Below are 14,935 nucleotides of genomic sequence, written 5' to 3' on the forward strand. Positions count from 1 at the left end.
CCGCTGGCAGACAGTTTACTGTTTGTTTCCAGGACGTCTCTGCAGTGTGAGTTTGTTCTCAGGCTGCAGTCTGCTGCAGCTCGGCTGGTTTGTGATTCCCAGAGGACGTTCTAATGTCAGGCAGCGTTCTTCCCTCAAGAAAACATATGTCCCGGGCCGAGGCGTTCCACGCCGGCACAGAGCTGCACATGATTGATAGCAAACAAATGTTCTGTACAGTTTAAACAGTGTTGACTCAGCCGAGAACCTGCACGAGCTTCCTGGACCGGACGGCGTGAAGGGCTGCAGCTGCCGGACGAATGAACGAGATGTACAGAGTTTATTCTCCATGAATCATAAAGAGAGAAAGGCGGGTGTTAACCGACCGATAACTGACCAGATGAGAGAGCAGCTGCAGAAACAGCAAAGACAATCCTTCAGCAGAGACAAATGTCCAGCAGAAACAGGCCAGAATCTGACAGATGAAAGTCATGTGACAGGTTCAGCTGAGAGTGGAGCTCCAGCAAAAACCGTCAGGAGCTGAAAGTTAGCAGCAAACTTTATTTTGAGTGACAGTGATCAGATGTTTGCTGGTTTAAATCTCCAGGAAAAAGTGATAAGTAAAAGACAGTAAATGTACAGTTTGCCCACAAAAACCCTGCAGACAAAGTCCAAGACATTCTCGTTTGTTGATTGTCAGCTGCTGGGTGAAGTGAAGGGAGAGTGTGTGGGATTAAACAGAGCAGGGTGAGCTGACCTGGGAGCTCAGTCTGCTCCTTCAGGTCACAAAATGTGGATAAAATCTGTTTTAGTGGCTTTTTACTCGTGTTTACACCCGTCAGATGAAGCCTGGATGCAGGACAGCAGCAGAGATTCAAATGAGAAACACGTCTGACTCGCATGTGGTTGAGTTAAATGTTCCTTCTTCACGTAACCATGAGGTTCCCCTGGGCCCAGTGTGTGACAGAAATGTTGTCATCTTTCTCTGTCCACCAAAAATCCCCAGAATTCCTGACTGTATGATCTGGCTGCACACATGACCACGTCTCCATGCAGAGGCGTTCAGAGGCAGCTCGGAGTGGAACCTCTCAGTCTTTTCATTAACGGGAGTCAGCTGCGCCTCTGGATTCCTCCAGCTCTGTAAACTGGGAGGAGACTCTGGACGAGACTTGAACACACCGGAGGGATTATATATCCCATCTGGCCTGGCAACGCCTCGGGATCCTCCAGAAACAGCTGGAAAATGTGGCGGGGGGACGAAACTCTCTCTCTTTGTCTCTGTCTCTGTCCCACTTTGCTAAACCTGCAGCCACCATGACCTGGACCTGAAGAGGCAGCAGGACACGCATTCGTCACGAGGAAAACATGTGATCCTTAGAGAACAAAACACAAACCAACAACTGTACTTAATAAAGTTAGATGCTCAGTATGAAAGAGGATTGGTCAAATTTCACTCTGAGCAGGATCACATGTTGAGCAGAAGAGCTGATCTGTTCCTTTACCTTCTTTGTTTTTTTGGACTCTGAGTAAAGCCTCTTTCACACACACACAGTTCCTGGTAAATTACTGGGATAATCTTTCTTTAACCTCCAGTGATTTTCACTTTTCACATGTGCGGCTTCATTCAGGAACATTTCCATCTTGCACCTTTTCACACACGCCATGACAACCACCATGAAACTCAACAGAAGAAGAAGATGACGGCCGGATGTGAACGCAGCGGATGATATTTCAAGAACATGTCCGACGAGGAGCTGTTTTTATCTGCTGCTCCTTTAATGTTTTTAATATTCAACACGCTTGAGAGACGAGTGATGTTTCTTCATGATCCACTTTAATCAGAAACACATTCGATACATTAAAAGGAACATTAAAAGGCCGCTGGGCGTCTGGACTGATTGGTTCGTCTTGCTCGTCTCTGCAGCGTTCAGCTTTCATTCACAACACGGCCGCACAGACAGTTTCCTGAGGTGGGAAAGCAGCAGAACAGATTTCCCTGAAAATCGACCCCTGCTCCCTTTCACACGTGAGCCCATGCAGGAAAAGTTCCTGAACTTTTCAGCGAGAGACTGCGTGTGTGAAATGGGTGAAAAGCATCCTGGGAGTCGTCTTAATCCATGTTAGTTACCAACCTCAGACATGTTGCCTCGTTAAAATAATATGATTTGGACAAAGACAAACTTTCAGCTGTGAGTTTGTTTACACCTTGTCTTCGCAACAAACATGGCGACAAAACTTATAACTGATAGAAATGATCAAAATAAGACCTAAGTTGTTAAATATTATAAATATTACGCTTTGACCTGATTTATATGAAAAGCACCCCGAGATAACTTCTGTTATAAATATTATTTTAATGTTTTATTTGTGTACTGATAAATAAAAGAGGTCATTTTCATACATGACATGGATATAAACAAAGTCTTTGTCTTGTTACATCTTTCACTTCAGTTGTCTTCCACAACATTTATTCCATAACAACTTACAACAAAGTTTTTGTCTGGTTGTGTCTCGTCCCGTCTGTCCTGTGTGATGTCCTCTGATGGATCCTCCAGTCAGTCATCGTTTCTGTGTCTTATTGTTTCGTCCATTTAGCTTGAAATCAGAAACATCTTGATGTTTGAAGGCGGAGCACAATGATGCAAAATAACAATAATCAATAATTAAAGTCACTAAAACCAAAGTAATGAGCCCGTTTAGAAAATGTGAGGAGGAGAAAGTTCAGATATTTGTGTTCAGATGGCAGAAAAATAAAGGAAAGTACAGATACCTGAAAACTCTACTTAAGTACAGTAATGAAGTATTTGTACTTAGTTACTTTCCACCTCTGGTTTGCAGGTCTTGTGTCCATCAGGTTTGAATAGTCCAGTCTGTGGACAGTGCAGAATATGGTGCCGATGGTTTGGATCTCCAGGTGTTTCAGGTGGGCGAGTAAGAAAAACAAACGATTTCCTGCTGAAGCTGCAAACCTGACGGCACCTGGAAAAAAATTGACTTGATTTAAAGCAGTAACCAATATCTGACTTCCTGTTGAAAAGCCTCAGTTTGCAGTTTGAGTCAGAGTACAGAACGTTCAGTGGGTGAATCAGAAATCTGTTCCACATTCTCAGCAGTTATACGAGGATTTAACATCAGTGTGCAAAGTCGCAGGAGGAGGCAGAAGTTTTCCTGAGTAGGTGGATAAATGTACAGTACAGTCGACCTGAAGGTGATTTAAAGAGACAGTCAAACTCTGTCGCTCCTGCAGATTTCTTTGCTTCAAACTTTGAAGTGTAACTATTAGACGTCCTGTTGAGCCACAGAAACAGATTTGGTGTCTGACAGGAGGCCAATCGGCTGTCAGCGGGTATTTTAACAGTTTCCTCTTGAGGTTGGAAGGCGGAACATTTTTTGCGGGAGGACATGGAGAAACGTTGGAAAAGCCAAGACGCTGTTGAGCCATGGACCATTTATTTCACTTCCCTGACACAGATTAACATTTGTACACGTGTTCCCACTTTCCTGTGAGCAGAAACAACCCCTGAAGGTCCGGACAGACTCTGTGGTTTGTGTTCAGACGGGGTTCAGATCTCTGAGCTGTGTGTTTGTCCTCAGACAGCTGCTCTGAGCGCTCACTCTGCTGATAAAAACCTTTGGGCCGGCCTGATAAGCTTCCCACTGATACTGAACAAAGCTATCGCTGGCCTTCACTCTGAGTTTCCCATGAGCTTTTCACACAGGCTGGGATGTTGAGTAACTTTCTTTATCCTCCGTGATGAGACAACATGGACGAAACTGAACAGGTGTCCTTCAGTAATTCCCTCCATCTGGGTCTCGTATCTTCAAGCCAAGAAAATAAATTCCATTTCACTAAAGATGTCACAGTTTGAGTGCCTGTTTGTGCCGTTGCGTCACTGTTTTTCATCGTTTCCCACAGACTGAGCTCTAAAACCACTTCCCTGTTTGCAGATTCATGATCCAAGATTTCTACGATTCAAGGAACTTCATATCTGATGAACATTTTACTCAAACATCTGTGTTTGCTTTTGCTAGCAGTATGACTCTACTGATGGCAGTGCTGGCCAGTTGGACGGTTCAGTGCTTCGACTAATATTTGCTATGAAACATGTTCCCCTCAGGATGAATTGTAAAAACTTGGTTACTTTTCATCAAGTCACCATTTTTTTTTTTTAAAGATATTTTTTGGGCTTTTTGCCTTTATTGATAGCGAAAGCTGAAGGTATGACAGGAAAGGAGGGTGAAGATAGAGGGGATGACACGCAGCAATCGAGCCGCAGGCGGGATTCGAACCGGCGGCCACTGCAGAGGACTAACAGCCTCAATACATGGTGCGCACGCCCTACCGACTGAGCTATAGGGGCGCCCGATCAAGTCACCATTTTAATGTGTCCAGTGCTTCAGTTTATGATCAAATACCTGCAGAACTAATGACTTTCCCATCAGCCTCAGCTGTAGTTTGCATTTATTGCTAAGTAGCAACAATTAGCATTATTACATTTACTACAGCACCGATGCTCAGGAAGAAAACAGTCTTTAGACCTCGAGGTGTTCAGTCTGCGTCCACGTCTTCAGTCCCAGCTCACACAAGCAGCGTCTCCCTGAAGTGTTCAGGAACTTTTCCTGCATGGGTTCATGTGTGAATGGGAGCAGGGATCGATTTTCAGGGAAATCTCTACCACCAGTTTCCCACCTCGAGACCTCGTAACAATCCGTAGAAAAATCCTGCACAGCTGCGTGAGAATGAAAACTGTAACACAACAAGATGCTTTCATGTGGAGCACCAATCACAAGATCCCAGACATCCAGCGCTCTGTAAATGTTCCTTTTAATTTATTGAATGTGTGTTTCTGATTCAAGTAGATCAGGAAGAAACATCACTCGTCACAAACTTGTTGAATATTAAATTCATAACGAGAGCACTGGATAAAAACAGCTCCAAGTCCATCAAACTTTGCTCCACCTTCTTCTTTTGTTGAGTTTTATGGCAGTTGGCATCCATAAGTGTTGCATTACTGTCATCTGATGGACTGTCCGTTGCCATGGCGTATGTGAAAATATGCCAGATGGAAATGTTCTTGAATGTCTTCTCAAAGGTGATCCCAGAAATGTGTCTTTGCAGAGGTTCACACCCTCAGACTTTTTCTCCTGGAAGTCATCTGTGATGTTCGAGAAGTTGCTCTAAACTGTTGGACACGACCACAACTCCACGAGTCCATGAGGTGCAACATGCTGCCGTTCTTTGTGATCCTCTGTAGCTTCCTCATTTCTTTCTGCATGAGTCAACGCTCTGCATCCTCCCAGTGGTGAAACCTGGAGAAGCTGAGAAAGCTTCAACTTCATGCAGACATGGCTGAGTGACAGCCAATCACAATGGGATCCTGCTTTTCCCAGAATCCTTCTGTGGGCACAAGTGTTGGTTTCAACTGAGTCATGAAATCAAGCTACAATCAAGCAGATCATCGCTGTCAGCAGCTTCTTTCATTACAATATCATTTTAACAAGTTACTGGAACTTGAAAAGGGGTGTGGAGACACATTTCTCAGGAAATAACTTCAGAGGACAGCGAGGTCTCATTAAAACTCAACTTATAATCTACAGCTGCTCAGCAGGTGACTCTAAAAAAGCATAATGTTTTACCGTCATGAAAAATGAGTGAAAGTGATGGATGGAGGCTGAACTATTTGGGCAGGCATCTACAGACACTGTATGAAGCCATTTGCCTGCTTTATCTTCATGAATTCAGGTTTGTTTTAGTTTGTCGACTCTGTGAATTCTGAGCTGACGTGAGCATGGGTTCATTTCTTTCTCTTGCAGAGACAGACGATGTTCTGCTTCCTGCCGGACTGTCTGCACACTGTGTTTGCTTATTGATTGAGGGGCCTGATGTCTCTAACAGTTTGTCCATGTTGTGTCTCTTGCAGAACTGGGTGACGGCCACCGACATCAGAGTGACCCTGAACAGACTCAACACTTTCGGAGATGAGGTCTTCAACGACCCCAAGGTCCTCAAGTCCTACTACTACGCCATCTCTGACTTCGCTGTGGGAGGAAGGTAAAGAAAACATTGACTGCATGCAAACTGAAAACTGACCACAGTCAGTTAGTATCTGAGAGTTTTATGATGTGATACACTGAAACATATCTGCCAGAAGAGACGTTTTTTTCTTGTTTACATCTGATTGTGAACAAGTTCGAGCAGCCTGAGCTTCGTGAAACCTGCTCAGACAAAGGAAACTCTGCTGAGTGACTGAGTGTGGTCAGGTGGTTTTGTGGGTGCCGGTCTTGATGTGTCACTGTGTGGTCTGCTTCCCTGTGGCCTGCACAGGAATCCACATACGAACTCCTTTTTCTGCACGTCTGAAAAAAAAGGTTTCGACAGGCATTACAAGAGTGTTAAACAGGCTGCCGCTGCACAGCCTTCGCAGCCATAATCTGTTTGAAATGTGGAGCAGATTTCTATTACACAGCCAACATTCCTGGCATTCCTGGCCGGCAGAGCTGGATTACAGGGAAACCGGAATGGGGCGGACCGATCGCCATGATGGGCGGAAGAAAAGGGAAGAGTCCTGAGCTGGAGCACCTGTCAGAGCTGCAGAATTTAACTTTTATTTATCTAAGGAGGGGATTCTGAGGAGACTTTTCCTCTGTCAGCTCCACCCTGATTTACCTGAACTTGTTCACCTTCAGCTGAGCAGGACGACCAGCTCGCTTCTTTACTGAGCAGCTCAGAGGTATGAAGAGTCCCTGCTTTAAGATTCCTCTCAGTTTTTCCAACATCTTCAAACTTCCAGCTCTGTGAGGGACACAGAACTCTCCTGATTGATTCATCAGTACAAACAACATGCTAAGATGAAAGTGTGAGATTTTTGTTGAAAGATTTAAGCTGCGCTCTCTTTGCTCCTCCAACATAAAGCAGTTGTTGACTTGGTGCACAGCCAGATAAAAGCCTTGTAATTCACTTAACTCTAAACTAAAGGAGCATGCAGACCAAATGAGAGGACGGATGTTGAGTGGACTGATTCTACTGACTTTTCCACGCTGAGCAGGAGATCTGGTCGTGCGGTGCGTGATTGATACGCTGTTTGACGTATTTGCATAAACGCAACTTGAAGTCAGCTTTATATAAATCTGTCCATTCAGCTCAACGCACCAGACTCAGATCAAACTGTCAGACTGCGCAGTGTTGATCAAATGTAAATCAAGAGTCTGTCACTGCATTGTCTTATTTTCTCACATTCTTTCTCAGGTGATGGAGGTTCACGGCGACTGCCCAGATAATACGGTTCACTGGACTTTATGGAAGGATGCTGTTAGAAGTGTAGTGTAGTTCCTTTAAGGAATAAGGCAGTGTGTAAGTGAAGAAGAGCGAGCGGCAGACTGTCAGTGCTGGAAGTTAAACTCAGCGGTCAGTTGTCAGTGTGGCAGTAAATGTACAGTTCAGGTCACAGTGTGTCCATTAATAAACGCCGCAGCTTCTCAGCACCAAGAAAAGTCTCGTCTGTTGTTTCTCAGCTGCGAAAAAAAGTGAAAGAGGTGAGGCCTGAAGTAAGTCGAGCAGGAAAGGTTAATGTGAAGCTAATTCAACGCTCATCTTTGCAATGTGACCTCTGGTGAGATCATATCTCTTTCAGAATTTTTTGTAATCATCTTTGAACTGCAGTGTTTTTCTAGAGACTTTGTAAAATAAATCTATAATCATACGACACTGAATGTCTTCTGGAGTTGTTGATGTTAGCATGTAGCTCACTGGTAATCCCAAGATGCCCTGAGTTGAGTGTTGACCAATCATGAATAGATCAGTGCACTGAACTCAACCTGAGATTGACCCTTCAAAATAAAATTTTGCGGTGATGATGATAATCGGCTCTACCCTGTGGTAGGTAGTGGTTCTCGTCACAGCCATATTCACAAACACAAATCGCTGCAGCCACGCCGCTTTTATTTCCAGTTTAAAAATGGATGCATCACCTGGAGGCGGTCTGTGTGCACCTGAACAGTCCGGTAGCTTACAACAGCCAAAGACGAAAGGATAGTCGCTAACATCAAACTTTCTACTATTTATTTATTTGATTTATTTATCCTTTATTTAGTCAGGAAGGCACCATGGAGATAATTTATCTTCTCTTGTTCATGTTAAGTAAACTCACTTAAAGTCAAAGCTAACAGTCCAGATCAGAGGTTCACATCCTGTTTATACGTGTCGCCATGGTAAAGACGTAGCATTCAGATGTTTGTAAAGATATTGCAACAATTTAAATAAAATTTTAGTGAAAAATAAGGATAGAATGACGCATGCATCGACACATTGAACCGTCCTACTGATTGAATACAGACAGAGAGAGACTTGTGTGAGTAGGACCAGTAAACATGCAGTAATAATGAGAATACCAAAATTACACCATTACACCGCCACTACATATTTCTACTCACAAACCCCCTAAAGGCAGCTGGCACACCCCAGTTTGGGAAAGCCTGGTCTGGCAGCTGACAGTAGATACTCCAGGTGAAGAGATAAGAGGCTTGTCGCTACGTGTAACTTCATTTAAAGATAACAGTCCTCAGAGGAAAGCTGATCTTCTGCTCTCTGTAGGCCTTCTGATTGTTGGCGACTTTGTGTTAATGTGTAAATAAATTTAAAAAGCAAGAAGGGGACGAGTTGAACTTCCATTCATATTTGTACAGGCAGATACGAGTGTAGAGAATCTCATCCAACAACCAAACAATGATTAAATTCCTGACTGCAGCTCATGAACCAAACACAAAGCTTTTACTTTTCATTTCCTTAAACAAACGCATGCAGAGAAATATTCTTTTCTTTAAAATCCCAGAGTGTGGAAGTTGTTTTTACAAGAACAAGCTTATTATTCTGTGTGACAGTGTGTAGAACCCTAAAAACAAAACTAAAACAGTAGATGTTGATCAATGTAAGTTGTTTCTGTCCAGCTTTCTGACACTTTTTGCAGCGCTTCGTGTTGACAGCCTCTTTAATCCCTCAGTCTCGTCGTCAGTTTTTCCACATCTCTCTGCCAAGAAACACCTGAGACAATAACCAAAGGTGGCTGCTGAGCAAGTCCTGTCCTGTTGTGAGGGGCTCTTCCTCCCCGAGGAGGTTTAACAAAACCTTCCCTCACAGCCACTGAGTGGAAAAAGCTCATCACAACCAAGAACAATATCCACACCACGCCGTCCGCCGGCGCCATTTACATACATGAAACATAAACCTGAAGAGTTTATTATCATTATGATTATTTCTGACAAAATACTAAAACGTCATCTTCATCTTTTGTCGTTAGTAAAGAGCTTGATGTGATCAGAGGTTATAACTCGTGAGACAGAAGGAAGAAACGTATATTTTATAGTTTTCTGTTCTCCAGGTGTAACAGGTGTGTTTCTGTGCTGTCAGGTGTAAATGTAACGGACATGCCAGTGAGTGTGTGAAGAACGACAGAGGACGGCTGGTGTGTAACTGCAAACACAACACGGAGGGCGACGACTGCAACGTCTGCAAACCGTTCTTCAACGACCGGCCGTGGAGGAGAGCGACCGCCGACAACGCCAACGAATGTCTGCGTAAGTCTGCTGCCCCTGAACTCTTCCTCTGTACTGCAGCTGTAACTGTTCTCCTGCAGGGACGACCGTTTTACTCCAGGTACTTCTGCTTTTTTTCACAGCTGCTGCAGTACTTCTACTTTACTGCACATAACGCTGTAGCGTAAAAGAAATCAAATACAAGAACAATCTAAATGAGCGATCCACAGAACAGATCACATGATTCACAGCTGATGACTCTCTTACAGTTTCCAGAGGGGGGAAACCTTAGCATTAGTCATGAGAGTCTCTGGGGGATTGTGGGAGCTGTAGTTCCTATATCACAGTGCAGATGCATGACTAACTGCGTTCAGGGAATATTCGTATTTTTCTTCTCCCACAGTCGAGTTAATCCTTCCTTCAGCACTCGCATCAACACAGGAAGGAAGGAGGAACCTGATAGTATAGAAACAAAAAACTCCCCCTCACATTAACATGTTGAAGTCCAGCTGAGTTTTCTCCTCATTTAACCCCGTTTTAACCGTCACGTCCAGTTTTTATTCACTTTGTTCAGTGCAGTTAATCCAGGACAGGACGGCACTAAACACCATGAGTGGCCTGACAGAACTGCATCTGTTACTGCTGCTACTCTCTAACTACTGCTGTTACACTGCCTTCCTACTGCTACCTGCTTCACAGCGACTGTGCATCCTTTTTACTGCACCGACTGCTGCTTTACTACCACTTCTACAGCTTTCTGATACATCCACTTTACTGCAACTGGTAATGCTTCACTACCACCTCTACTGTTTACCACCAGTAATGCTGCTTTACTGCAGCTACTGTACTACAGTTCTGCTGCCACCTCTACTTCGTTCCTGCAACCACTACTGCTTTACTGCAGCTATTACCACTCCACTGCCACTTCCACTGCTTTACTGCATATAATACTGCTGCTACTACTAAGCTGAGTTTACTACTTATTCTTACCCTTCAGCAGTGGAGCAGCAGAGCTGACAGTAACCCACAGTAATCTTGTGACTTTAAACCTCCGTCTCTGTCCCTGTCTCTCTCAGCCTGCGACTGTAACGGGAAGAGCTCTGAGTGTTACTTCGATTCGGAGTTGTACCGGGCCACAGGTCACGGAGGTCACTGCAGAAACTGTGCCGACAACACCGACGGCCCCAACTGTGAGCGCTGCCTCGACAACTACTACAGAGACCAGAGCGGCAGCCGCTGCCTGCCCTGCGGCTGCAACTCCATCGGTGAGTAAACAAATCCAGGGCAGGTCGTGGAGGTGTGTGGTTCTACCTTGGGAACATGTAGCTGATGAAATACAGCATCTCATCATGACCGTCTTCAGAAAGTGAAAAAATGTTGATATAGTCCTTCATGTTTTTTAGGTAGTTCTTTAATTAATTATTTGATGATCTTAAAAGGAGGTTTCACGTCATGATTGACATCTGAGTCCTGCTCGAAAGTGCAGCTCAAACCTGGATCACGACTGCATGGACTCTGGCTCCAAATGATGTCACCAGAACAAGATAGCAGCGAGCATATCCGGGATATTTCGGCTCTATTTTTGTACAGTGGGAGGAAGAGGAGACGCGGTGTCCATCTTTATTTACAGTCAATAGGTTGGACTCTGAGTTAAAGGAATAGTTTGACATTTTGGGCAATATGCTTGTTCACTTTCTGTCTGTTTTTCTGCCCTTTCAATATAAGGCTACAGCTTGTGCTAAGCTTAGCTAGCTAGGAAGTTATTCCTCCTATCCAAGAAATATCATCTGCATAACACCACAATGTATGATGTAACATGCCATCTAATGAGCTATGTGCTGGTAGGTGGATTTTCTTACCTTTTGACAGAGTCAGGCTAGCTGTTTCCCCTTGTTTCCAGTCTTTATGCTAAGCTAAGCTAACCAGCTGCTGGTTGTAGTTGCATATTAAACACACAGGTGCATCAGCAAGAAAATGAACGAGCAAATTTCCCAAAATGTCAAAGTATTGTGTCAAAGTATTCTCCACGAGGTCAAGAATGAACTGAAACTCTCAAGCTGGATGTTGGAGTTTCCCACAAGCACCTGAACACACCAGGAAGGAGCAGCAGAAACAAACAGCTGGCTGCAGAGTCTGACACTGGACGTTTATTTAGTGCAGAATAGATTTTTGTTTGCTCAAATTTAAGTCTTTTTTGGAGTAAGTTCTTCACAAATATATATTTTCTGTGAAATCATTCAAAACTCTGCAGGACGGACAGTCAGTGTACATGAAGTGCAGTGAAGTGAAAACATGTAAAACCACTGGAATGAAGCTGGTGGTTCTGCTGGTATTTAACAGAACGCAGCAGCAAACCGCTGGTTAATGTGAACCAGCTGCTGTTACACCAGTTCACTTCTGTAATGGTTTGTTAATGGGAGCTGATTGTTTGCACGTGGTCGAAGGTTAACACGCTGACACACCGTGTGTGTGTGTGTGTGTGTGTGTGTGTGTGTGTGTGTGTGTGTGTGTGTGTGTGTGTGTGTGTGTGTGTGTGTGTGTGTGTGTCTCCAGGCTCTGAGTCTCCACAGTGTGACAACAGAGGAGTGTGTGCATGTAAACCGGGAGTGACCGGAGAGAAGTGTGACCGCTGCCAGCCAGGATACCACAGTCTGACGGAGGCCGGCTGCAGGTAAACACTGACACAACACTGACACAGCACTGACACAGCACTGACACAGCACTGACACAACACTGACACAGCAGTGACACAGCAGTGACACAGCAGTGACACAGCACTGACACAACACTGACACAACACTGACACAGCACTGACACAGCAGTGACACAGCAGTGACACAGCAGTGACACAACACTGACACAGCAGTGACACAGCAGTGACACAGCAGTGACACAGCAGTGACACAGCACTGACACAGCAGTGACACAGCAGTGACACAGCACTGACACAACAGTGACACAGCAGTGACACAACAGTGACACAGCAGTGACACAGCACTGACACAGCAGTGACACAGCAGTGACACAGCAGTGACACAGCAGTGACACAGCAGTGACACAGCACTGACACAACAGTGACACAGCAGTGACACAACAGTGACACAGCAGTGACACAGCAGTGACACAGCACTGACACAACAGTGACACAGCAGTGACACAGCAGTGACACAGCACTGACACAGCAGTGACTGAGCTCAGTGGGGCTGCATGGATAAAGTGAAAAATGTCTCAGGAACCAGGACCTTCAGGATCTTTTCAAGATATTTAGCTAAAATAGATCAGAAATTAGACACTGAAGGCTGATGTTTCACTTTCTGACTTAAAAAACTGCTTTGCAGAAAGAAAATCAAATTTTCTCTTAATATGTTGTGTCTTAATCATAATTAGTGATTATGGTGTGAATGGTTCATCACTGACTGTGATTCATTCAGACGTTGAGCGCCCCCTGCTGGCAGCATTTGGAAAACAAACCTTTATCATCTCTGTCTGTCCCTCCTGCTGTCTGTGCTGATGTAAAGATGTTAATTACATGTTAACGTACATCATCTGTCTGTCTGCCTGTCTGCCTGTCTGTCTGTCTGTCTGTCTGTCTGTCTGTCTGTCTGTCTGTCTGTCTGTCAGGCCGTGCTCTTGCTCACCATCTGGCAGCACTCAGGAGTGTGACGTCAACACAGGACAGTGTCGCTGCAAAGACAATGTGGAGGGTTTCAGCTGTGACAGGTAACACACACACACACACACACACACACACACACACACACACACACACACACACTCTTAACATAACGAGAGGATTTACAGATGTTCTGTACTCTCTGACACTCACTGATTAAACTTGTTTAAAGTCTGTGAACCTAAAGATCAGAAACATTCGTTTGTGTCTCTGCAACATGTATCACAATTTTTCATAAAGGCAGTCAGGAATTTTAGGCTGCAACAATCCCAGAAACAGCCTGCAAAATCCTGGAGGGACTGTCTGTAGCAGGGGTCTGTGACCTGCGGCAGCTTTGCTCCTTTCCAGTTGCTTAGACAAAAAAAATACATGGAAATGAACAGAGCTGCAACAACTGATTGATTATTAGGTTAATCACCAAATCATTGTGATAATCGATTAATAATTTTGAGACAGTTTTTTAATGAAGGATGTTCAAATTCATCAGATTCAGCTTCTCAATGTCCACAACTCAAAGATCAGACAAGAGTAAATATTCACATTTAAAAAACTGAAATCAGAGAATTGGACTTTTTTTTCTTAGACAAAAGAAGAAAATGATCACATACGATGAAGAACAATCCAATGTTAAACCCTTTCTTAATTGTTGTAAATCAATGACTGTATTGTCTCTTGATATAAAATTAGACCATGATAGCAGATTTTGTCCATGTAAAGAATTCCATGTGTGTCAGATGAGTGTCTGACAGCAGCAGCAGTCATGTTGTTCAGATTAAACTTCAGATTTACAGTCATTTAAAGTCAACATGTGCAGCTGATTGAACAGCAGAGGAACAGAAAACCAGATTATATTTGGTCTGCAGCTGCTGTCGTCTTATCTGTTTTTCACAATAAAGATCTTCACCAGTGTCATCTGGTCACACACACACACACACACACACACACAAAGAGAGACTGAGAACATCTGTCAGCAGGTTCTAATTAACCCTCTGACGTGCAGTATGATTCTGCATGTTCTACATGATGAAGAGCTTCGAGCAGCAGACACAGTAACTCCAGCTGCTGCTGGTCACAGCTGCAGGAAAGTCAAATGTTAAAGGTGTAATCTGCAACATTTTCCAAAAAAACAAAACAAAACACTTTTCTCAATATTTTGCTGCTCAGGATGTTTTATCAACTCAAAACATTGGTGTTTAACATCCTGGGAGAGATGAGTTATTATGGACTGGTTTTACTGGTCCGGCCCATTTGAGATCAAATTTGGCTGCATGTGTTCCATGAACTAAAATGTTCCTTATCTACATGGATAAATACAGGAACAGAAGAACCATATGATAATATTTTTGATTTTGTGGTGAACTGTCCCTTGAAGCTCTTGAATTCAGGATGGTGGAGTACTGCAGCGTCATCAGATACAGTCGCAGTTTGACCTCTGACCTCTGATGTGAGCAGAGCAGCTGAGCTTCGAGTGATGAAGGCTCATATTTAAAACGAGGACGGAGGGAGGAGTGGGTGGGGTGAGGTGACTTGAGGGCGGAGCTTTAACCTCTTTGTCTCCATCAGGTGTAAACTGGGCTACTTCAACCTGGACCCCAACAACCCTCAGGGCTGCACCCCCTGCTTCTGCTTCCAGCACTCGTCCGTGTGCGTCAGCGCCGAAGGCTTCAGCGTCCACACCATCACTTCCTCCTTCCACAGAGGTAAGACTGCCTGCAGGCGGCACGCAGGGACAAATAACCCGCTGAGGACATGTGA

The 14,935-nt window shown here is 44.3% G+C and overlaps 1 protein-coding gene across 1 annotated transcript in view; it reads left to right on the top strand.

Annotated features, from left to right (window-relative positions):
• Positions 1-14,935, top strand: part of lamc1 (laminin, gamma 1) — a 62,530-nt gene that overhangs the window by 36,006 nt on the left and 11,589 nt on the right. The window contains exons 3-8 of the mRNA XM_084732382.1: positions 5,901-6,031; positions 9,383-9,549; positions 10,584-10,772; positions 12,061-12,178; positions 13,129-13,227; positions 14,744-14,880. Coding sequence (XP_084588508.1) covers positions 5,901-6,031; positions 9,383-9,549; positions 10,584-10,772; positions 12,061-12,178; positions 13,129-13,227; positions 14,744-14,880 — 841 coding nt within the window. The remainder of the gene's footprint in view (positions 1-5,900; positions 6,032-9,382; positions 9,550-10,583; positions 10,773-12,060; positions 12,179-13,128; positions 13,228-14,743; positions 14,881-14,935) is intronic.

This window comes from Lutjanus erythropterus, chromosome 12, assembly GCF_056507025.1.
Source record: "Lutjanus erythropterus isolate fLutEry1 chromosome 12, fLutEry1.hap2, whole genome shotgun sequence".
Taxonomy (NCBI): domain Eukaryota; kingdom Metazoa; phylum Chordata; class Actinopteri; order Lutjaniformes; family Lutjanidae; genus Lutjanus; species Lutjanus erythropterus.